This window comes from Pseudophryne corroboree, chromosome 12, assembly GCF_028390025.1.
Source record: "Pseudophryne corroboree isolate aPseCor3 chromosome 12, aPseCor3.hap2, whole genome shotgun sequence".
NCBI classification, from domain to species: domain Eukaryota; kingdom Metazoa; phylum Chordata; class Amphibia; order Anura; family Myobatrachidae; genus Pseudophryne; species Pseudophryne corroboree.
Genome location: NC_086455.1, coordinates 80617125 through 80641914, shown reverse-complemented (window position 1 = coordinate 80641914; position 24790 = coordinate 80617125). Strand labels below are relative to the sequence as shown.

The following is a 24790-nucleotide window of genomic DNA, read 5'->3' as shown; positions in this document are numbered from 1 at the left end:
CTAAAATTATACTTTCTTTCTAAGGGCTCAGGAGAGCCCCTAGTGTGTATCCAACCTCGGCCGGGCACGAAATCTAACTGAGGCTTGGAGGAGGGTCATAGTGGGAGGAGCCAGTGCACACCAGGTAGTCCTAAATCTTTCTAGAGTGCCCAGCCTCCTTCGGAGCCCGCTATTCCCCATGGTCCTTACGGAGTTCCCAGCATCCACTAGGACGTTAGAGAAATACAAAAATTGACAGCTTTTAAAAACCTCAAATACTTTGCTTATAGTCAGTAACAGCCTTTTATACTGTCCTGCTATCTTAGTTGCCATTTTTGGGGGGTTCCAGGATGATTTCCCCACGTTTCCGTACACTTCTGCCAGGTCACTTCTTGTAGAAGAAACATGCAACCTGATAACGAGTCCCGCAAAGCACCATTTCTAATTGAAGAGCATTGTTGTGAGGAATGCAAGTTTCATGGTGCAAGTTCACCTATACAGACTCACTCCTAATTGATTGACCCCTGTGACTGCTCAGTGCTGATAAAGTAGCGCATTTTATGGAGGTGGATGAGGAAAGCCCTAAACACCTGGTTTGTCATTGGTGGGTGCTGCAATGTAAAAGGTTAAACTAAGATGCAGGGACGTTATATAAGGGTTTCTGGAGTATCCAAACTTCCATTTGAATAATGTACTTTCCTTGTGCCACTTGAAACAGCAATTTCCCTCTTTCATGGTCACTGTTCTTTCTTCTTAGCTAGCTTGTTTTGTACATTGTCTAGTACTCGGGTATCCAGACTGCCTAATTAAGGGGAACTGGAATTTTCAATTAGCGTATTTCCATCTCACCACATACTTCAACACAGGTATGTCATGTAGGGTACTTGTTAGTTTTCTCAGGGACCCATGGGCTGTTCAAACACTTCCTGAATTTCTTTTTTTTAATAGAACTTATCCCATTCTGGACAACATTTAAAAACAGACAGTGAACCAAACTTGCCAAGTTTTTTCAACCCTCTCCACTGAGAAAGGTGGTGGAGGGTGGCGGTGATGCATTTTCATCTTTGTCGCCTATCCACATTGTTTAAAGCTGCAATTAGTGTTATTTTACAGCTGGGTTGAGGAGGTGTGGGGCTAGGATGACGTTATTCAGTGTTCAACCTCCCTGCCACCCACTTTAGTTGGGAAGTGGACGGCACACTCTGTTGGGAAGCCAGGAGAAACCGCCCAAATGCAGTACTGTTCCACACCTTCTGAGTGTGTTCGCAGGCATGCAGTGCACAACAGCGCACTTGCTCACAACCTTTAAGAGAACAGAAATCCCCAGGATTAATATGTTTATATCAGCAGGCAAAGTGAGAGCTGGCAGATTACCGGTACTTACCGGAGCTCATTTTGAAGTGGACATACAGCCACAGAACCTGTGTAATCCATGAGCGTCCCAGGTAAAAGGGATAATATGGTCACTCTACCGTAGCATTTGCCATAGGGCATATTATTTCACAAAGAAATAATATGCCCTATGTCCGAATGCTGATTTGGTACTTGTGCTTCCTTGCATTGCGGCACAGATAACGTAAGGTTGTGTTCTGGTATATGTGAGCTATCAGATCTGCAGACACAGATACGCAAGTCAGTAGCTGTGTCAGTTGTGGACGCATGAAGTCTGGAGCACATGTATACTAAGAATGATGGCGATCATCAATAGCTATCTGCTTGTTGTTGCCGTTTCACCTCTAAGTGCTTTCTTTATTGATAATTCTGTATGTTACATAATGTTATATGGGCCTAGTTAAAAAAAAAACAACAACAAAAAACAGTATCGAAGATATTTCTAAACCTACTTGTAGTATAAACATTTTGGTTGTTAGTTTGTATGGCATGTACTGTAAAAATGAACATAAATTTGTCACCCAGTCAGAATTCTTAGAAAGCAGTGCTCTCCTGCACTACCTCCCCACTGTGCTTACATTCTGGGCAGTAGGACCAAGCGAGGTCTGTCCTCCAATCTGATGTACTGCTGCACCATGTGACTGCAGCCATCTTGTAGATACTTAGGGGGAGATGTACTAAACAGTGAAAAGAGTGGAGAAGTGAGCCAGTGGAAAAGTTGCCTGTGGCAACCAATCAGCATTGAAGTAACATAATTTGCATTCTACAAAATTATACAGAGCAGCTGATTGGTTGCCACAAGCAACTTCTGTACTGGCTCACTTCTCCACTTTTTTCACTGCTTAGTACATCTCCCCCTTAGAACAGTGAGAGCGTGAAAAGTGACATGATAGAGCCTCAAGTCTCCCACTTAGCACATGAGAGACCCCAGTTTATTACCTGTATAAAGCTGTTTCAGCAACCCTGCACCACTAACTGCAAGCAGCATACACTCACCGAGCCGTATAGACTTTGCTTTGCTCAAAACTTCGATCCATCACTATTGTGTATACTGAGTATGACTGACAATAAACCAACACTACTGGATAAGTAAATGGCCTGTTCATAGCTTGAGTTATCCACTGGTGTATGCCTATATAACTCTGCAAATAACACCTGCACGCACATCATTCCCAACAAGAATGGCTTTTTAGGCTTTTCTCTACTGTAACATGATACAGCACTTTAAAAAATAAAAATAAGTTTCAGTGTTAAAGACAGCAGCATTACACCTCTTGAAATGTTATTCTTTCTGTACACTGTGGCACCGAGGGAGGGAAGTGCTCTTGGCCCAGGCCCTGCCCACCCCCTCCCCCTTTCCCATTGCAGAAAGCCAGACAGGAGAGAGAGAACTGACTACCGCTGCAGCAGCCGCTCTCCCCAGCCCAGCCCAGCACACATAGCTCAGTGCTCTCTGCTGAGCTGGGGAGAGTCAGCCTGTCCTCTCTCTCCCTGCATGGGTGCGGAGCGACCGATCGCTGCCGACTACCCTGGACAACAAACGCCCCCCACCATGGACACCAGCACCCCCCTGTGTGGAGCACACCAGAACTGTCAGCACCCCTGACTGTACAATGCAATAATCTGTAGTTACCCGCCATCTACTGTATACTCTCAATACAGTGGGACAGTCCCGCTAATTGGACACTGTCCCACCCGCGGGCCACAGTGTCCACACAGTAACTATAATGTATATATAGTATAAGAACGGCACATAACTGTGTGCCAGGTCTATGTACTTAGAGGGATTTGCTGCTTTACAGTCTTTGTTGACCTGTGTGTTAAGGTATTGGTTACTGCTGATGACTAACTGAGAGGAATCTACGGGGTTCTAAGAATATTTACATAAGAACAATAAAATGTGTAATTCTGAACACAGCTGTGCGTTACTTGTTTTCATACACTTACCTGTAAGGGACATTTCTGAGAGAACAGAACTGTGAGCCTGTGGTGCACATTAGGTTTTGTGATGCCATACACTAGGTTTGTGTGGAACCTCCTCTTTTTGAGGGGGACATGTACAAAGCAGTGATAAAAGTGAAGAAGTGAGCCAGTGGAGAAGTTGCCCAAGGCAACCAATCAGCTGCTGTGTACTTTTATATTATGCAAACTATAAATGTTACGTCAATGCTGATTGGTTGCCATGGGCAACTTCTCCACTGGCTCACTTCTCCACTTTTACCACTGCTTAGTACATGTCCCCCCAAGTGAATTCTCTGTGGGAGGGGGCACTGATAACTAACTGAAAATGGCCTTTTAATCAATATTGCATATCTATAAGACTGCATTATTACAACAGAATGATCAGTAACCTTTGTTATTCTTGTTTTTTTAGGAATTAGATTTTCACAATGAGGAATTGATCAATATTTTTGTACCTTTTTACATTAGAGAATTTTTTTTCTTTGCAGAAGGGTGGTATTCATGTGACTGGCGGTCGGGAGACCGACAGTCATATGACCTCCACCGACATCCCGCCCCCTCACTATCCCGATGGTCGGCATGCCGACCGAGCCCGCAGCGTGGAGAGCGCAGAAGGGACTTTCTGCACTCGCCCCTCCCCGCCGGGATCCCGGCGTCGGTATGCTGCCGGGATCCCGGCGTCGGTACGCTGACCGGCGGTCTCCTGACCGCCAGTCAGACACACTACACCCTTTGCAGAAGACTAAGAGGCCTATTTAATAACATTATTTTTACTAAATGTGAAAAAGGGTGTTTTCACACCCTTTTCACATTATTTTAGTATCACCTGAATGTGTTAACTCCTTCTGTGGTGACTTTTTGAAATTTGGTCACACCTCCCTGGGCAGGTTTTTAATTTTTTTTACCTGCACGTTGCCAGGGGTTTCATGCGCGTTGCCAGGGGTTTCACGTGGTGTCATTCTTTTTGCCAGGGGTTTTATACTCTGGGATCCATGCTCATTGCCACGGGGAATGCTCGTTGCCTTAGGGAATGCTCGTTGCCTAGGGGTAGCTAGGGATGGCCATCGACCTTCGATGATTCAAAATCATTGATGGTCTATGACCGATGTTGAATACTTTTACCATTGATGGGGGAGAACCAGATGGTTTCCCACCATCGATGGTTCAGTGCTACTGATTTTTTTTTTTCTCAGTGTCAGGGCACGGAGCATAGCTCTGCCCCCTGAAATCCACTAAGACACGCCCCCTGGTTCGCATTTTTCTATAAAGCAGGTATGACCATCAATGGATAACCCACCAATGGTGGCCATCAATGGATAACCCACCAATAGCCATCCCCCGGGTCGCATTTGCTGGCGGGCACCAGCCCGCCAGCACTGAAATACTCTTCACCCCCCTCCTCCCTTGTACTCCGCTCGTCTGGCGGAGTTTTGCGGAATGACGCGATCGCCTCATGACATCACGACACGATCGCGTCATACTTCAAAGTCCACCGGTTGAGCGGCCATGCAATGAGGAGGGAGGGGGAGCAGTGGCATGCCCCGGAACATTTCTGGAGTTGCCAGTCTGCACAGCGCATCTGGCCCCGGAAATTTTCCGGGCATACCACTGGAGGGGTTAAAGGGCATTTGGAGCAGTTTTCATGAAAAATTGTAATTTTTTTAGAAATCCACATCGCTTTCCCCATACTTATAATGGGAAATATGATGTAGCCAAATTTACAAATTAAAAAAAAAAAAAAATACTGCAGTGTGGGACTTCCGGTGGGCAGGGCACCTCGTGTGGCTGCATTTTAATATCTCTGCAGACGTGGATCACCTGAATCTGCCTCCATCTACCGCTATTACTCTACTTATGGGGATTCTGATTGTATACTCGGATAGCTGAGGAGTGGAGGATTCCTTAGATACCTATCTCACGTCTGGAGCTTCTATATATCCCCCGGAGTCCGGCTTCTGATAGTGGCCTGTATGAGCGCCTCTCCTTTGGCGCGAAAACTGGCGTGCCGGAGCGCTCACCCTTACTACAGTTTGCTACTCTTCCCACCCGATTTCACTGTCTCCCTTGACCCCTCTCTGATTGCTGACATCTGGAGTGGACCTGCTGACGACTACCCGAGCGGGATGCGCCCCTGCCCGCGGGTTTCTCTATGCCCGATTGTTATGATACCAGTACGTCTGACCAGAGGTGATCTTATGACGGAGGTCAGAGTACTGGAATGGAATGCTGGTTACGGGAGCAGGAAAGCCTAGTAACCCCTGGCGCCCTAACTCCGTTGTCTCGCCCGTGTTATCAGAAATCCCCTGCGAGACTATGGTTGCTTGAGCCCATGGCAGCCGCGTTTGAAGGGCGGATTATGTCTGCCCAACTCCGATGCCCCCTCAGGTCTTAATGGGAGACAAAGGGAAATCCGAGACAGGGTGATAACAAGGGGCCCTCTGACTAAGCAACCAGGCCAGGGGCTACAAGCTAACTAACTTAAACCAGAAGTATGTGCGGACAAACCGCCAGGGAAAAGGACAACCAAAAATCCACGAATCCGTTACTCCTATCCAGCACCGCTGGATACCAGAGTGGATTTGTGGGAGCGGAATCCTCCGCAAAAGCTCCGAAACACAATATAACCAAATAATAAATAGTAAGCGGTCAAGCCGCAACACACGGCTACGCCGCGACTCACGAACACCACAGGATGTTAAAGGTGCTCGGTCAGGACTCCAGGAAAAGATGACAACTTCCGAGTATTGGACCACTGAGGACAGGAACGACCGGATAGACAGGACTGGAAAACTCTCTGCAACAGACACAGCAAACAGGAAGCTATTACCGGCGTCTGTGAGAAGTCCAGAGAGTGCTTTTAACTGGGAGCTCTCCAATCAGGAGCCAGACAGGGTAATTAACAATCATGCCGTGCAGCTGCATGCTGCACGGCCAGGATACCAATGAGGTGATTAATCTAGACCCAGCAACGGGGAACGCGGTCCGACAGTGGCGTCCCCGTTGCTAGGGTCTGAGCGGCTCCGTGCGCCCGGCGTCTAGCGTTGCTAGGGAGCCGGCGGCTGTCCGCATGCGGCGTCCCTAGTTGCTAGGCGCCGGGCCGCACTGACGGGCGGACCCTCGGCGCCTAACAGTACCCCCCCCTTGAGGAGGGGTCAAGGAACCCCTAAGGCCAGGTTTCTGAGGAAATTCTCGAAAAAATGCTTTTTTGAGCCTCGGGGCATGGAGATCCTCATCCAGGACCCAAGACCTTTCTTCTGGACCATAACCTCTCCAATGTACCAAAAAATAAAGCCGACCCCGGGACAACTTGGAATCGAGAACCTTCTCCACCAAGAACTCCTGCTGACCCTGTACATCTATTGGTGATTTCCCCTGAGAGATCTTCCGAGGAAATCTACTGGAAGAAACGTATGGTTTCAACAGGGAGCAATGGAAAGTATTTCCGATCCGGAGAGTTCTTGGTAAACGTAACCGGAAAGCAACTGGATTGATTTTTTTTATAATATGAAACGGTCCAATAAATTTAGGGCCCAATCTGGCTGAGGTTTGTCGAAGTCTAATGTTGCGAGTCGACAACCACACCCTATCTCCAACTTTAAAAGTGCACGGCCGCCGGAGCCTGTCAGAAAAATTTTTCTCCCGAAATGCCGCTTTTCTGAGAGCAAGGTGCACTTTTCTCCAAATGAGTCTGAGATGAGCGGTCAAGGTCAGTGAGGAGACTGAGGAATGTTGAAAAAAGGAATTAGCTCTGGGGTGAAAACCAAAAACTGTAAAAAATGGAGACACATTGGTGGAGGAATGACAGGCATTGTTGTAAGCAAACTCCGCCAACGGAAGAAACTCGGACCAGTCATTTTGGAGTTTGGCCGAGTACAAACGCAAATATTGTTTTAATGATTGATTAACTCGCTCAGTCTGCCCGTTGGATTGGGGGTGGTAGCCAGACGTTAAAGACAATTTCATCTTTAAAGAGGCACAAAAAGACTTCCAAAATTGTGCAATGAATTGTGGACCCCGATCAGAAACAATATCAGTGGGTAACCCATGGAGTCTGAAAACATGGCGGAGGAACAAAACTGCCAATCCCTGGGCAGATGGCAATCGGGGAAGAGCAATGAAATGGGCCATCTTGCTAAAACGGTCAACTACCACCCATATGACTCGGCATCCGGCTGACAGAGTGAGGTCCACCACAAAATCCATGGAAATATGAGACCATGGCCTGAGAGGAACATTCAAGGGCATAAGTTGACCGATAGGCAAGGAACGGGGAACTTTATGCTGTGCACAGACCTGACACGAAAAAACAAACTCCTTAATGTCTTTGGAAAGACCAGGCCACCATACTGAGCGGGAGACTAATTCCAAAGTCTTAGCGATCCCCGGATGCCCGGCAACTTTGCTATCATGAAACTCCGTCAAAACAGTTGCTCTCAAAAACTCAGGGACATAAAGACGACCAGCAGGAGTATTTCCAGGAGCTTGATGTTGAAGCTGCTTTAACTGGGTAAATAAATCTTGTGTGAGGCCTGCCCAAATGACTGAAGACGGAAGTATGGGAGTAACAGGACTGTTATCATGAACTGGAAGAAAACTGCGTGACAGGGCATCCGCCTTGGCATTCTTGGAACCTGGCCTGAAGGTGATAATAAACTTGAAACGAGTAAAAAATAAAGCCCAACGAGCTTGCCGGGCATTCAGCCGTTTAGCTGATTCAATGTACTGAAGATTTTTGTGATCAGTCAAAACTGAAATGGTATGTGTTGCTCCCTCAAGCCAATGCCTCCACTCCTCGAAAGCCCATTTAATAGCCAGTAATTCCCGGTTACCAACATCGTAGTTGGATTCAGCAGATGAGAATTTCCTGGACATAAAGGCACAAGGATGTAATTCTAGAGAATCCGGATCCTTCTGAGAAAGGATAGCCCCTACTCCAACCTCCGAGGCATCAACCTCAACAATGAAAGGCAATTCTGGGTTGGGATGTCTGAGGACCGGGGCTGAGACAAAGGCTTGTTTCAAGGCCTGAAAAGATAACTCAGCTTCACGTGACCAGTTGGTTGGATCCGCTCCCTTCTTAGTCAGTGCCACAATGGGAGCAACTAGGTCGGAGAAAGAGTGAATAAATCTTCTATAATAATTCGCAAACCCTAAAAAGCGCTGAATTGCTTTTAAGTTGGTGGGTTGCGCCCAACTAAGGATGGCTTGGAGCTTCTTTGGTTCCATACAGAATCCCCGAGGGGAAATAATGTACCCTAAAAAGGATACCTCCGTGACATGAAATTCACACTTCTCCAGCTTGGCATATAGGTGATTTTCACGTAATTTTTTTAGAACCTGACGCACCTGGGTAACGTGTTGTTCAATAGAGTCAGAATATATCAAGATATCGTCTAAATAGACTACTACGAATCTTCCAAGAAAATCACGGAGCACATCGTTAATGAGATCCTGGAAAACTGCCGGAGCGTTAGACAGGCCGAATGGCATAACCAGATACTCATAGTGACCCGACTGAGTACTGAATGCCGTTTTCCACTCATCCCCTGACTTGATTCGGATGAGGTTATATGCTCCTCTCAGGTCAATCTTAGAAAAAATCACAGCCGAACGTAGCTGATCAAAGAGGACAGAAATCAGCGGCAAAGGGTAAGTATTTTTTACTGAGATTTTATTCAAGGCTCTAAAGTCAATGCAAGGTCTGAGTGATCCATCCTTCTTCTCCACAAAGAAGAAGCCTGCACTTAAAGGGGATTTAGACGGCCTGATAAATCCTTTCCCTAGGCTTTCTTTAACATATTCATTCATGGCCACAGTTTCTGGTCCGGACAATGCATATAACCTTCCCTTAGGCAAAGTGGCACCAGGAATTAGCTCAATAGCACAATCATAAGGCCGATGGGGAGGCAGAATGTCCGCATTGCCCTTGGAAAATACATCTACAAAATCCTGGTATTCCACAGGAATGGGTGCGGGAATGACAGCAGCTATTCTGATGGGAAGCGTAATACATTCCTTATTACAGATGGTACCCCACTGTGAGATCTCCCCCGACTGCCAATCAATGATGGGATTATGAAAGGCCAGCCAAGGGTGACCCAGAACCACTGGAACTGCTGGGCAATGGGTAAGGAAAAATTCAATTTTTTCGGAATGAAGAGCTCCTACCGAAAACAGTACCGGAGGTGTACAGAGAGAAATAACCCCATTGGACAAGGGACTCCCATCTAAACCATGCATGGTGATACACCTACCCAAGGCTAACTGAGGAATACCTAAGGCCTTGGCCCACGTTAAGTCCATAAAGTTCCCTGCAGCTCCACTGTCAACAAAAGCCGACACCGAGGAACAGAGGCTGCCAAAGGAAACTTTAGCTGGGACTAACAGTGAATTATTTGAGGAGATAAGCTGCAGACCAAAGTGAACCCCCTCACAATTCACTTGGTCGAGGCGTTTCCCGACTTGTTCGGACAATTACGGGCAAAATGTCCCTTACTCCCACAGTACAAACAAAGACCAGAATTTTGCCTTCTGGTTCTTTCTTCAGGAGACAGCTTGGAGAGACCTATCTGCATGGGCTCGTCTATGTCCACAGGAATGGAAAAAACACCAGGAGTAGACCCGACAGATGCTCCTTTTTCAGCCCTCCGCTCTCTGAGACGACGATCAATCTTAATAGAAAGCTCCATGAGTTTATCAAGAGTCTCAGGAGCGGGATACTGAAGGAGACTGTCTTTTATAGACTCAGATAAGCCGAGGCGAAACTGACTGCGCAGGGCTGGGTCATTCCATCCACAGTCGTTCGACCAACGGCGAAACTCCGTACAATAAATCTCTGCGGGATTCTTACCCTGTCTGAGAGCACGCAAATGACTCTCGGCGGATGCCTCTCTATCAGGGTCATCATACAATAGCCCTAAAGACCCCAGAAAGGCGTCTACAGACAACAATGCCGGATCGTCAGTTCTTAAACCAAAAGCCCAGGTCTGGGGATCCCCCTGAAGTAAAGAAATAATAATTCCGACCCGCTGAGATTCCGTACCTGAGGAGACTGGTCTTAAACGAAAATAAAGTTTACAAGACTCTTTAAAATTAAAAAACTGCTTTCTATCCCCAGAAAAACGGTCAGGCAAATGCATTTTTGGTTCAGGAACGACCCTCGGGGAAGTCCGTAACAGATCTTCCTGTGACCTCACCCGAAGGGATAGATCCTGAACCATCTGAGTAAGTTCTTGAATCTGACTAACTAGAAGCTGGCCAGGATTTGGCCCTACACCAGTGGGATTCATGAGGCCGACAAATCTTCCAAACTGAAATAAGGGAAAAAATCAAACCCTGTTTAATTTTAAATTTTAGTCAGGCCGGTAATAATGTTATGATACCAGTACGTCTGACCAGAGGTGATCTTATGACGGAGGTCAGAGTACTGGAATGGAATGCTGGTTACGGGAGCAGGAAAGCCTAGTAACCCCTGGCGCCCTAACTCCGTTGTCTCGCCCGTGTTATCAGAAATCCCCTGCGAGACTATGGTTGCTTGAGCCCATGGCAGCCGCGTTTGAAGGGCGGATTATGTCTGCCCAACTCCGATGCCCCCTCAGGTCTTAATGGGAGACAAAGGGAAATCCGAGACAGGGTGATAACAAGGGGCCCTCTGACTAAGCAACCAGGCCAGGGGCTACAAGCTAACTAACTTAAACCAGAAGTATGTGCGGACAAACCGCCAGGGAAAAGGACAACCAAAAATCCACGAATCCGTTACTCCTATCCAGCACCGCTGGATACCAGAGTGGATTTGTGGGAGCGGAATCCTCCGCAAAAGCTCCGAAACACAATATAACCAAATAATAAATAGTAAGCGGTCAAGCCGCAACACACGGCTACGCCGCGACTCACGAACACCACAGGATGTTAAAGGTGCTCGGTCAGGACTCCAGGAAAAGATGACAACTTCCGAGTATTGGACCACTGAGGACAGGAACGACCGGATAGACAGGACTGGAAAACTCTCTGCAACAGACACAGCAAACAGGAAGCTATTACCGGCGTCTGTGAGAAGTCCAGAGAGTGCTTTTAACTGGGAGCTCTCCAATCAGGAGCCAGACAGGGTAATTAACAATCATGCCGTGCAGCTGCATGCTGCACGGCCAGGATACCAATGAGGTGATTAATCTAGACCCAGCAACGGGGAACGCGGTCCGACAGTGGCGTCCCCGTTGCTAGGGTCTGAGCGGCTCCGTGCGCCCGGCGTCTAGCGTTGCTAGGGAGCCGGCGGCTGTCCGCATGCGGCGTCCCTAGTTGCTAGGCGCCGGGCCGCACTGACGGGCGGACCCTCGGCGCCTAACACCGATGGCCTGACCCTCTCTCCCGGCTGTGAGTGATCGAGCTGGAGTGGGTGCCCCCCCTCACCGCGGGACGCGCTGTGGCACTCTGTCAGTCCCCATCCACTTGGCCGCTAAGGATTGCCCGGCGGGAGCCGACATCGTGACTACGGGAGACCCTGGGCCTGCTTACCTGACCCTCTCCTCCCGACTTCTGGTGGCTGACATCGGGCTGCGGGAGGTCCCGCTGTGGAGTGCCTACCTGGCTGGTGTCTTCTGCCTTGGGCCGCCTGTTTCTTTCCTCCCTGCGTTGGGCTTTCATCCTGATGCGCCTGGCGGCGCTGGGCTGGGGGCCCCGTCTGGCTTCCACCGTGGTGCTCCGGCTCGCCGCTTCACCACCGCTGCGGTATATGAGTGGACTCACTGCTACCCGGACGCGCTCTTTCCCTGCGAGCTGAGACAGCTGGGACACCGTGGCCTGAGGGGTGGACGTCGCCTGAAGTGATCCTGGCTGGCGGGGTTTGTTGCTGCGGAGGAGTCCTCCATCCTTACTGCAGGGATCCTTCCAGTCTACAACGTTCCCCCTGGATTTCATCTCCTGTTTACCTGGTATTTGTCATTTACCCTTACTAACAACCTTTTCCCTCCCTACCTTGTGTTTTACCCTTCCCCTCAGACCCCTTCTGCCCGCTCCCCCTTCCCTTTTTTCCTACCCCGTCCTTCCTATACCTCTGGTGGCCACAATAACTGTATCCAGCTGGGAACTTTACATAGGCTGCTTACCTTTATTTTAGTTTGCAGCTGCGAAGGGCTCACTGAGATTTTTATTTAAAGTGGGACTGACCTACTGTTGGTCATATATTTGTGACTGTTTTTCCATTTTTCTTTTTATTTAATTTACGTTTTTGTGTCAAAACCTGCCCCTGCTGCCCCCTCATTACTCCTGCTGGGAGGCCTCCCGTGTCATCGGTTACTACGTGGCCCCGGCTGGAGCTGCCCAGATGAACCTTTCTCTCAGAAGAGGTCTTTCCATCTGGCCTATTTGACTGCCGGCCACAGGCTTTAATTGCAGTCTCTGACTCATAGCGCACCCTAATTTTCTCTCACTATCCGCTGAATCCTTTTGGAATTTCTTTGTGCTGTTTGTTATTTTTCAGATTTTATTGAATGTTTTTTATTTTTTATTTTTTCCCTGCTGAGAATCATATGTGACGTTTGTTATTTTGCCAGATACTCTATTCTGTATTGCTTGACATAACATTTTGTTTCTGGATACATAGTATATTGTTTCTAGATATATGTTTTCACTCCAGTTGAGAACTGCCGTTGCTTGTTGCCGAGGCTATTTTATGGGCTCTCTTGCAGGTTGCGGTATGCTCTAGATAATGGGCTTGGCTTAGCACCTCCGCCCGAGTTTTATATGTAACTGCCTCTGTACTTCTGCCGTTGTCTACATCGGGGGAGGCACTAATTGTAGGTGATGTTGACTGTTTCATATTTCATTCTCTGGGGTATGGACAGATACCTCGACAAGAACATGCCCCCGAAACAGTCCAATACCTCTTATAAAGAAGGGAAGGGGAAAGAGCCCCTCCCTAAATCAGGCCCACCCTCCGCGGCTGGAATCACCTAGCTTACCTAGTGACAAAACCCCTCCCCTCACGGCTAAAGAGATTTCTGATTTCCTCATGCCCTTGCTTGATAAGCGATTTGACGACCTACAGGCCCGATTAGAAACGGGCTTGGCTCGCATAGACTCTCATGCGACGCGTCTTACTGCATTGGAAACGAGACTGGGTGACACTGAGGACTTGGTCCAATCCTGTCAGGTGGGGATATCATCCCAACATAAATATATACAACTGCAGGATAAAGTTGAGGACCTGGAGAATAGATCTTGCAGGAATAACCTTCGATTTATAGGTGTTCCGGAGTCCTTGACGGGCCAAGCCCTCTCCTCATATCTTTCTGTAGATCTCCCAGACTCGTTGGGAATTGCTGATGATATGGAAATCCCACATCTTGAAAGAGTCCATAGGTTGGGGCCGATACAGGACGGGGCGCGAAAGCGCTCACGCCCGTTCATTGCTTGATACCTGAGACTATAGGGCCAAAGAACAGGTTCTCACGGCTTATCGTAAAACTAGAGAATTGTTAGTGAAGGGTCACAAGATCTTGATATTCCAAGATTTCTCAGCTGCAGTGGCTCAGAAAAGAAAGGAATTCTCTGAAGTTTGTTCTCATTTACACAGTAAAAATATCAGGTTTGCTCTGTTGTACCCAGCCAAACTACGGGTCACAGAGAATGGTAATCAAGTGTTTTACACAGACCCGGAGGTAGCGAGATCTCACTTTCTGACTCATAAATCTCCATCAAGGTCACCTGTTAAATAGGGTATCTGTCGGGGAGGAGCTATGGGTTGATCACGTCGGGTACTTCCGCCTCGGGCGGATGTGTGTTAGCCAATTATTGGTTTATTCTTCTTTCTGCAGTTAATATAGTACTTTACTAAGAGTGTCTACTTTTATTAATTTAGTAATAACTTTGTTGGTATTTTGTGTACGCACCACTAGACCTAGTTGGTGCCCACTATGGTTTTGGATGTTATGAAAATGTTGGAAAAAAGAGTTATCAGTCATTATGGTTCACTATTGTTATTTCACATATTAAGTCTGTGCCATATATTCCATGTAATGCTGATGTTTATGCTGTTGAAACCGCTGATGTTCTGGTGGCCTTGGGTTGGGAGGGGGGCCGCCGCTGTCCGCTTGAGTTTATTGCTTGCCAGTCAAGTTTCTCACGGCCCTGGGGGGATTGGGTAGCCATGCCGTCTGTAGTTTCTTCCTCAGATGAGGTACTACCCCCGAAGCCGATACAATTAATTTCTTGGAATGTGGGAGGACTTAATTCCCCAGTCAAGCGACGACGTGTGGTCACGCACCTCAAACGTTTCCATCCCGATGTGATTTTCTTACAGGAAACTCACTGGCTGGCGGGTGAGGAAAATGTATTGAAGGCACCATGGCTTGGTCCCTGTATCTCTGCTCCCTTTCGCACAAAAGCCAGAGGGGTAGCAATACTTTTTCAGAAAAACCTTCCTGTTACTGTCCTGACAGAAATCATTGATCCCGAGGGCAGATATATCATTATGGACGTAGAGCTTTTTCATACAAAATATACCCTTGTCAACTTATATGCCCCGAATGTCAATACACATACATTTATTCAGGACATTGCCCATTTTCTTCTAAGTAGAACTAACTACTCCCTAATAGTGGGTGGGGATTATAACATGGTGGACGATCCTACAGTTGACAGATCACCAAGTATGCCGAGAATCACTGATTCCCAGAGCAGATACCTATTGGCATTTCGAGACTCCTTGGACCTGTCTGACCCATGGAGATTGCTGCACCCGACTTATTAGACGCACACCCATTTATCGTTGGCACATGGAACTTTGTCTCGTATTGTCACATTCAATATCAGTTTCTATAAACAGCCCTATACTGGCTCAACTAGGACTTTAAACTTTAGCAAAGCAAATTTTGAAAAGATGAGGGTATTTTTCAGGGATATTGAATGGAAAGGTTTGTTTTTAGGAAAAAATACTACGGAGAAATGGGAGGTACTAAAATTCCTGCTAGCTAAAAATACACTCAAATGTATTCCTATGAGTAGCAAAAAAAGGAATAAAAATCATAAACCGATGTGGCTTAACAAAAAGATTAAGGAACTTATGGGCAAGAAAAGGCGAGCATTTAAAAAATACAAATCTGACGGGGAAGCAGAGTAATTTCAGCACTATAAGGAATGTAACAAAATTTGCAAAAAGGAAATAAGAGCGGCTAAAGTAGAAACTGAAAAACTAGTAGCAAAGGAAAGCAAAGCGAATCCCAAAAAATTCTTTAAATACATTAATAGCAAGAGATTAAAGAAGGAGAGTATAGGCCCTTTAAAAGACAAGTTGGGAGTCTTAAGCAAAATGATAATGACATAGCGGACACACTAAATGAGTTTTTTTCAACAGTATTCACTCGTGAGGACCCAATTCAGGGACTAACGCACAATCTCAATAATGAGAATATCACACTGATAGGTACTTATTTAAGCAAGGAAGTAGTCTGTGACCGATTAAAACATTTAAAGATTAATAAATCACCAGGGCCCGATGGTATTCATCCAAGGGTTCTAATGGAGCTTCACTCTGAACTGGCAAAACCGCTATCTTTGATCTTTAAGGATTCAGTTATATCAGGTATGGTTCCCAAAGACTGGCGTATAGCGGAAGTAGTGCCTATATTCAAAAAGGGAAGTAAAGCTGAACCAGGTAATTATAGACCAGTTAGTCTTACATCTATAGTGGGGAAAGTATTGGAAGGTATTCTAAGAGATAGTATTCAGAAGTTCCTTGAAACCAATAAGGTCATTAAAAGGAATCAACATGGGTTTATGAAGGACAGATCCTGTCAAACCAACTTACTTGGCTTTTATGAAACAGTAAGCGCAAACCTAGATCAGGGTAAAGACGTGGATGTAATCTTTTTAGACTTTGCCAAAGCGTTCGATACTGTACCACACATGAGACTTATCTACAAGCTACAAGAATCAGGGCTAGGAAGCACAATATGCACTTGGGTCAAAAACTGGTTAGATAATAGGAAGCAGCGCGTTGTGGTTAATGGATCTTTTTCAACTTGGACTGAAGTGCTAAGTGGTGTGCCGCAAGGCTCAGTATTAGGACCGCTATTGTTCAATATTTTCATTAACGACCTAACAGAAGGTCTAGAGAGCATGGTGTCAATTTTTGCAGATGATACCAAATTGTGTAAGGCTATAAATACAGAGGAGGATGCCGAGTCTCTTCAGAACGACTTAGTTAAATTAGAAGCATGGGCAGCCGAATGGAGAATGCGCTTCAACACAGACAAGTGTAAGGTAATGCACTGTGGTAACAAGAACATAAATTACACCTACCTACTAAATGAGGGGAAAAATAGGGGATTATGTACTGGAAAAGGACTTAGGAGTCCTCATAGATAGCAAGCTAAGCAGTAGTACCCAAAGTAGGACTGCAGCAAAGAAGGCTAACAAGATATTAGCATGCATAAAACGGGGTATTGATGCTAGGGACGAGAGTATTATACTCCCGTTATATAAATCACTAGTGAGGCCACACCTTGAATACTGTGTACAATTCTGGGCACCGTACTACAAAAAGGATATCCTGGAGCTTGAAAAGGTACAGAGGAGGGCGACCAAACTAATTAAGGGCATGGAGACGATGGAATACAAGGAAAGGCTTGAAAGACTAGGCATGTTTACATTGGAAAAGCGGAGACTAAGAGGGGATATGATCAACATCTACAAATATATAAGGGGACAATACGCAGAGCTTGCGCGGGACCTGTTTTTGGTTAGATCAACACAGAGGACTCGTGGACACTCGCTCAGGTTAGAGGAGAGGAGATTCCGCACAATACGGCGTAAAGGCTTTTTCACGGTAAGGACAATACATGTTTGGAATTCCCTGCCCGAGGGAGTTGTAATGGCGGAATCTGTCAACACCTTTAAGAATGGGTTAGATAAATTCCTAATGGATAAGGATATCCAGGGGTATGGTGCATTATAGTTACTATAAATAGGGATAAAATGTAACGGCTGACAGCATCATCAGTCAGAAATTTTAGTCAAATCATCATGCATAGGAGATCACAAATAGGTTGAACTCGATGGACAATTGTCTTTTTTCAACCTCAGATACTATGTTACTATGTTACTATGTATTGACAGGTTTTTCATTGCCGATGACTTAATGTCCCAGATTGCTGGGGTAGATATATCAGACATATTGATCTCAGATCATGCCCCCGTCACACTAGCGCTGGCTCATCCCCACATGCATTCGACAGATCGTATCTGCGATTTCCACAATACCTGGCAAATTCGGAGGACTTTAAACTATACCTAACATATCATTGGACTAATTACGTTGATGACAACATAGAATATTGGGACAAACCTGAAATTTTTTGGAATGCCTCAAAGGCAGTGATGCGGGGTCATATTATTAGTTATGTCACCCGGAAAAAAAGAGATTCCAAATTGGAATACACTATGTTAAAAGCAACTTTTTCCAGAACCTTCCGAATGTATACCTCTAATCCAACAGATTAGACGCCTAATTGAAACCTACTTAGCTACCCAAGCGAAACATTCCTTAGATTTCACCAAAAATAAATTTTATAGGTGGGGCAATAAGGCTGGTAGGTTATTGGCGGTCATTTCTAGACCCCCCCAAAAACGACATGTTATAACCACCATACACCACCCAAGGTCCAGCCGGGTTATCACAAAGTCTCAAGAAATAGTAGAACAATTTCAGTCATACTTTCAGTCCTTGTTTCAATCGACACAAATAGATACTGATATACAAACACAGTTGCTCACAGATGTAGTATTGCCCCCCCTGACCAGAGACCAGAGAGAGGCTCTTGTGGGTCCTATCACGGCGGAGGAAATTAACATCGCCATTTCCAATTTGCCCCATGGTAAGTCCCCAGGCCCAGATGGCTTGTCGGGCGATTATTACCGCATGTTGCAGGCCCAAATTGTCCCTTCATTACTGGAATTATTTCACGCAATACATGTACGGAGTTCCCCATCCCCGCTTTTTAATGAAGCTTTTATTACCCTTATCCCCAAACCTGGTAGGGACACTAATTTCCTTTCCTCCTACAGACCAATTAGTCTGCTAAATGTAGACTACAAACTACTGGCCAAGATAATGGCGACGCGGCTCCAATCCATTCTTCCTGATATTCTCACCACGACACAAATGGGTTTTGTACCTGGCAGACACGCAGTTAAGGCAATCCGCATGGCATTAGCGGCGGTAGCGGCGTCCCAGTCTCCCTGCACAGACTCAAACATGCTTCTTAGCCTCGATGCCAATAAGGCTTTTGATATGGTACTATGGCCACATTTGTTTGCTGTGTTGGAGAGAAGAGGGTTTAACACGAGCTTTATTAACTATGGGGGTCATTCCGAGTTGTTCGCTCGTTATTTTTTTCTCGCAACGGAGCGATTAGTCGCTAATGCGCATGCGCAATGTCCGCAGTGCGACTGCGCCAAGTAAATTTGCTATGCAGTTAGGTATTTTACTCACGGCATTACGCGGTTTTTTTCTTCGTTCTGGTGATCGTAATGTGATTGACAGGAAGTGGGTGTTTCTGGGCGGAAACTGGCCGTTTTATGGGAGTGTGCGAAAAAACGCTACCGTTTCTGGGAAAAACGCGGGAGTGGCTGGAGAAACGGAGGAGTGTCTGGGCGAACGCTGGGTGTGTTTGTGACGTCAAACCAGGAACGACAAGCACTGAACTGATCGCAGATGCCGAGTAAGTCTGGAGCTACTCAGAAACTGCTAAGAAGTGTCTATTCGCAATTCTGCTAATCTTTCGTTCGCAATTTTGATAAGCTAAGATTCACTCCCAGTAGGCGGCGGCTTAGCGTGTGCAAAGCTGCTAAAAGCAGCTTGCGAGCGAACAACTCGGAATGACCCCCTATATACGATATATCTACACCGCTCCATCTGCCTCCCTATTAATTAACGGGATCAGAGGCCAACGATTCTTATTGGAAAGGGGAACCCGTCAAGGATGTCCTCTGTCGCCTCTGCTATTTAACTTGGCCCTCGACCCGCTACTTAGGACATTGCAGGATTGGTCTGTTTTTAGAGGTATAAAAGTGGGTGGTCAGGAAATTAAACTTTCAGCTTTCGCTGACGATATCCTTCTTTATATATCGGACCCCGAGCATTCCCTTACTCAAATTTTGGTCAAGATTCAATTATTTGGTCTTATTTCTGGTTTTAGTATTAATATGGACAAATCTAAAGCCTTGTTATTGTGTGGCAATGTGACATGTCCGACTTGGGCCACACGTTTTCCCTTACATTGGGTTTCCACATATATTATATACTTGGGTGTTAAGGTACCACGTTATATTTCAGAACTCTACACACTTAACATACATAAGGTAATACACACTCTAACCGATGATATTAAGAGATGGGAGCGTCTTCCATTGTCGTATCTTGGTAGGGCTAGCCTCTTAAAAATGGTGGCTATACCACGCATACTGTACCCCTTGCAAACGCTTCCCATACTGCTGACGAAGCAAGACTCACAACAAATTAACAAACTTATTAGAACCTTCATATGGAAGGGGGGCCGAGCACGTATCGCTCTGCGCAAGCTTGCTCAACCTAAATCCAATGGGGGTATCAATTTTCCAGATGTAGTGGTTTATAATCATGCTGCTCTTCTGAGACACTTAAGGGACTGGTTGCAGAACAGCTCTATCTACACGAATACATTCCTCGAACAGTGCTTCTTACCGACTGTAGCTTTGACATGTTTCCTCCACCAGCATGATTCGGAAGTACCTGATCATATTCGGTCTAATCCTCTTCTATGATCTACCAGGAAGATGTGGCACATACTGCGACATGACGCAAAATTGAACCCGTATCATTCCTTACACCTGCCCTTAATTAAAAGCCCAGACTTCTTAGACGGTGTGGCTGCCCATCCCTTCAGGGTGTGGGGGGAGGCTGGTATAACGTCAATTCGCTCCATGGTGTCTGTGGAGGACCATCGTCTACTCACCTTTTCAGAAGTCTCAGCGAAGCATGATGTGATTGCTTCGTCTCCCCTCCCATTTCTACAGACGCAATTCTATGTCAGGCATGTCCTTGCACGTTTGGCGGATGGGGGCTGGACCAACCCTCTGGACGGCCTCTTAACACACCCTGTACCGAGTCGTAAGGCCATTTCCATCCATTACACTTTTTTAAGAAAAATATTAGATCACGCTACTGTGAGGGGTGGTATGTCCACATGGTTGGTTCACTTTCCTGGTCTGACCATACCAATTATGGAAAAATCGTTACTTTTTTCCCGAAAAGTCCTCCCGGCAAGCATGTACACTGAATTGTTTCTTAATGTGTATCACAATACTTACTTATCCCCATTGCGGCGCTTCCATATGGGAGCGACTGACTCACATTCCTGCCCAAAATGCCACCAGAGTGAAGCGGACACCTTTCATTGTTTGTGGACATGTCCGATTGTGCAATACTTTTGGCATCTAGTAAAGGAGATATGCAGAGGCAAACCTAATAACCTATGCACCCTTTACCCCCGAATGGGCAGTATTGGATATCATCGACCCTGCCCTCCGCATGTCGTCGGAATGTAAAAAACTATTGATAGCCTTAAGTGCTGCGGGGGAAAAAACAATATTACAGGGGTGGATAGATAGTACACCACCACAGATACCACTATTTTTAAATAAACTTCATCATAATATTTAGGATGGATTGGGTGGAGGCTATTGTAGATAAAGGTAAACAAGTGGAACGTTTTTTCCACCTGTGGGAATCCTACATCTCCACTTTGCCTCTCACTACACGTCTAAACATTCATAACAGCCTTAAAGACACCACATGGTACCTGACTAGATTGGCTGCACAGGAACAACCTATATCGTTGGTCTAGGTGTGGGCGGATATGGCGGTCTCCCTCTGGGTCGATCATACTGTGTACAATAACATTAGCATGATAACAGACAATTTTTTTGAAAATTAATGTTTTTATTATTCGATAAAGTAGAAGAAATTGTTGTATACTTTCTGACTGTAATGTCTATTTAATTCTACTTTGTGATATTTATACGATATGTGATTTCCATGATGTCTTAATAAAAAATTTTTGAAAACAAAAATAAAAAATACTGCAGCGTGCCCTGTGATAATCTTGCCAGCTCAGGCTGGCGAGATCACAGGGCAGCACTGCGATCTGCACCCTTTGCCCAGATTTCTCTGCCCCCTGGCAGTGAAAGCTGTGCAGGGACCGGGCTCCAGTAGTCGGCTATGTGTGTCCGATCACAGAGTAAAAAAAAAAAGTAAAAGAAACAAAAACATACTTACCGGCCCCCCTGCTCCGGTGAGCGCTTCCAGGCGCTGGGTCCCCCAAATGTTGCGCTGCGACCACGGTGCAGTAAAGTGACACTGCAAAACGGCAGCTCGCTTTACAGCACCGTGGGTCACAGTGCAGAAGAAGGACTCGGCGCCCGGCAGCACTCCCCGGAGCAGCGGACACCGGCTCCTGGACTGGTAAGTATGAATCAGGCAGGGGGGGGGGGGGAGTTCTATTCGGCGTGGAGGTAGTCGCGATGGGGGGGGACCCGGCGGTGGTTGCGACGGGTGGCGGTGCATGCGCAGCAGGCCATCGGGGTATTTTTTACAAAAAATACCCCGATAATGCTGTGAAGAGGCATCGCAGGAACAGAGTCAAGCTCTGTCCCTGCATGCGATAATTGATACATCCATGCGATGTACTCAGTTATCGCAGTGCGAGTTCGGTCGAGATTATCACCTGTCATACGCATCGTTATGATAAATATATCTCTAATACCCCTTTCACTGCCACAAATATCCCGGGTTATTGTACTTGAATGTGCAGCAACCCGGGATATTGTGCAGTGTGAAAGCACCAGGTTGAAATAAGCCGCACCAAGAGGGTTCAACCAGGCTCATGGTGCAGTGTGAACAGGTAGGTTGGGTCGATGCGACCTGGGATCCATTCACTGCATAGGAAGAAGTGATGCTTGGAGGTCATCTCATCTCCAAGCGCTGCCTCGGGACGCGTCGGCGGGGACGTCACCAACCCGGCAATAAGCCAAGTTGGGCTGCTAGTCTGAAAGGGGTCTCAGCCGGGTCGCACCCGGGAAGGACCCATGTACAAAATCTTGTGCGACCCGGCAATGCAATGTGAAAGGGGTATAAGGGGTCTATTTACTAAGCCTTGGAGAGGGTTAAAGTGGACGGAGATAAAGAACCAACCAATTGGCTCCTAACTACAATGTTACAGGGGAAGGAAAAGAGCCACAATCCAAACGTATGACATAGCAATTGACATTAAACATGATGTATCATGTAGTAAGGGAAAAAAATCAGTTCTAAGATAGAACACACATTCATCAGTCTTGTACCACATTGCACCCCTAAATCATTTCCAAGGCTGCTCTTGAATGGAGGGGAAAGGGTATCATTGAGGCTCTCCCGTTAACTCTGGTACAGTTTTCATTGTGTGTTGTTTATTATGGGATGTAATCATGTTACCAGTGGTCGGGAACCGCTGGTCAGTATACCGACGCCGGAATCCCAACTGCTGAAAATCCCGACAGTCAGCATGTCAACTAGCAGAGACTTCCCACTCGTGGGTGTCCACAACACCCATATAGTGGGAATAGAGCCTGTGGTGAGCGCAGCAAGTCCGCAAGGGGCTTCGTTGTGCTCACGCCCCCCCCCCCCGCGCCCCCCCACCAGCAATCTGGTGCCTGGAATCCCGGCGTTGGTATGCTGATCCCAACCCATTCATTATTACATCACTGTTTGTTTTATCCTAGTAGTTTCTGGATCGTTTGTAAGTATACATATAGAACCCCACATATTAATGGTATGTGAATACACAATGTGTTAACTTATTTGTTATACATTTTATTATGGATGAGTAAATAAATTGCAGTGTTAATTTATTGGATGTTTTTCAGACATACTGTTGTTCTCTAACTAGATTAGTGATTCTTTACTTTTCTAGAATTCTGTTTTTACCTAATTTCTATAAATTGAAAATAAAATAGTAATTGTATTTCAGCAATGTAACTAATTTTCATATATTTATTATACAGTAAGTGCCTAGGTAAGTGGATCTAGGTGTGGTGTAGAAGATCTATAATGTCTAGGTCAACAGTCATTAGGTCAACCCCACATGGTCGACAATGACAAAAGGTAGACATGAACACAAGGTCGACCTATGAAAGGTTGACACACACAGGAAAAGGTCGACAGATACAAAAGTTTGACACATGAAAAGGTCGATACAGGAAATGGTTGTCAAAAAAAAAGGTCGATACACCATTTTTTGTGTGTCATTTTCACCGTCAGAGCACAGCGAACCCCAATTAGAGCATTTATCTCCTTGCACAAAGACTCGTTTTGTGATTGAAGATGATGGAAACACTGCTTTTATATCATTCAATACCCTTGGATATGGCATATTTTTGCAACCCTGAGACTCGTCCATTGGTAATAAAAATAAGCAACTGTTCTTGAATGATTTAAAGGACTTTTTGTAAAACACATAAGTATACTGGAACCATAAAACAATACAGTAGCTAAACACGGAAGGAGAAGATATACACATCAGTACATTAAAGTTGTGTGGAAGTGGAAGACCCCTGTAAATGTTGTGCAGATCAGGTTGTAGCCTCTCCTATAGAAATGCATTGCAGCATTGACTTTGTCTTTGATGCTTCTCATCAGAAAATAATATACTGCTTCTCTTCTTTAGTAACCCCGGAGGCCATCGGATTCCTGTCTGCAGTGGCTGTATTCATCGTGCTCTTGGCAATTCTTTTTCTCCTTATAAACAAAAAATTGTGTTTTGAAAAACTTGACTTCCCATGTCTGGAGCAACGGGGTAAACGAAAGAGCCCAAAAGAAAAACCTGGGGTTCTGCAAGGACTCGGTAAGAATTAATAGTCTTATACATTTTACTACACTTAAACAGTAGCTATGACATTGATGCATCACTAATTAACCCCCCCCCCCCCATTAATTTATCCTTAATAATGTAAATCATAGTGGAAGGTGACTATCAATTTTGCCTAATAGATATCATTTTATTGTGAATTTCAATTAATACACTGTTGCGTAAATTATTATTTTTTACCTAGTTCTTTGTTGCATAATGTCAGATTTAAACCTCTTGCTGTATGTTTTCCAATACATGTAAGACTTTTTCTCTTAAATGACATGTGACTTTGTAATACTCCATGTGTACTTTGTCTATGCTGGTAACATGTATAAAGTGCTTTATTATACTATACTACAAGTTTTATTATAAATGTAAAGCTTTTATTATAATATAAAAACACACAAAAATCTTTATATTATAATTTGACCATAATATTGCAGCTCTTCACTTTTCATGTGCCCCTTTCCTATGGTAATACGTTTACCCTGCTTAACATCAGCTTACTTACATAAAAAGTGCAACAAGCTACGTTGTTT

The 24790-nt window shown here is 45.6% G+C and overlaps 1 protein-coding gene across 3 annotated transcripts in view; it reads left to right on the top strand.

The window, feature by feature from the left end:
- The window catches only part of SYT16 (synaptotagmin 16), a 399083-nt gene that overhangs the window by 246634 nt on the left and 127659 nt on the right, over positions 1–24790 (top strand). For 2 of the 3 annotated variants that reach the window (XM_063947697.1, XM_063947696.1), the window contains exon 1: positions 24157–24245. Coding sequence is in view for 1 of the 3 variants with exons in the window: in XM_063947698.1 (XP_063803768.1) it covers positions 24069–24245 (177 nt within the window). In the remaining 2 variants the exon portion in view is untranslated. Of the gene's footprint in view, positions 1–24068; positions 24246–24790 lie in introns of those variants that run through there. The other variant, XM_063947698.1, reaches the window with a different exon arrangement.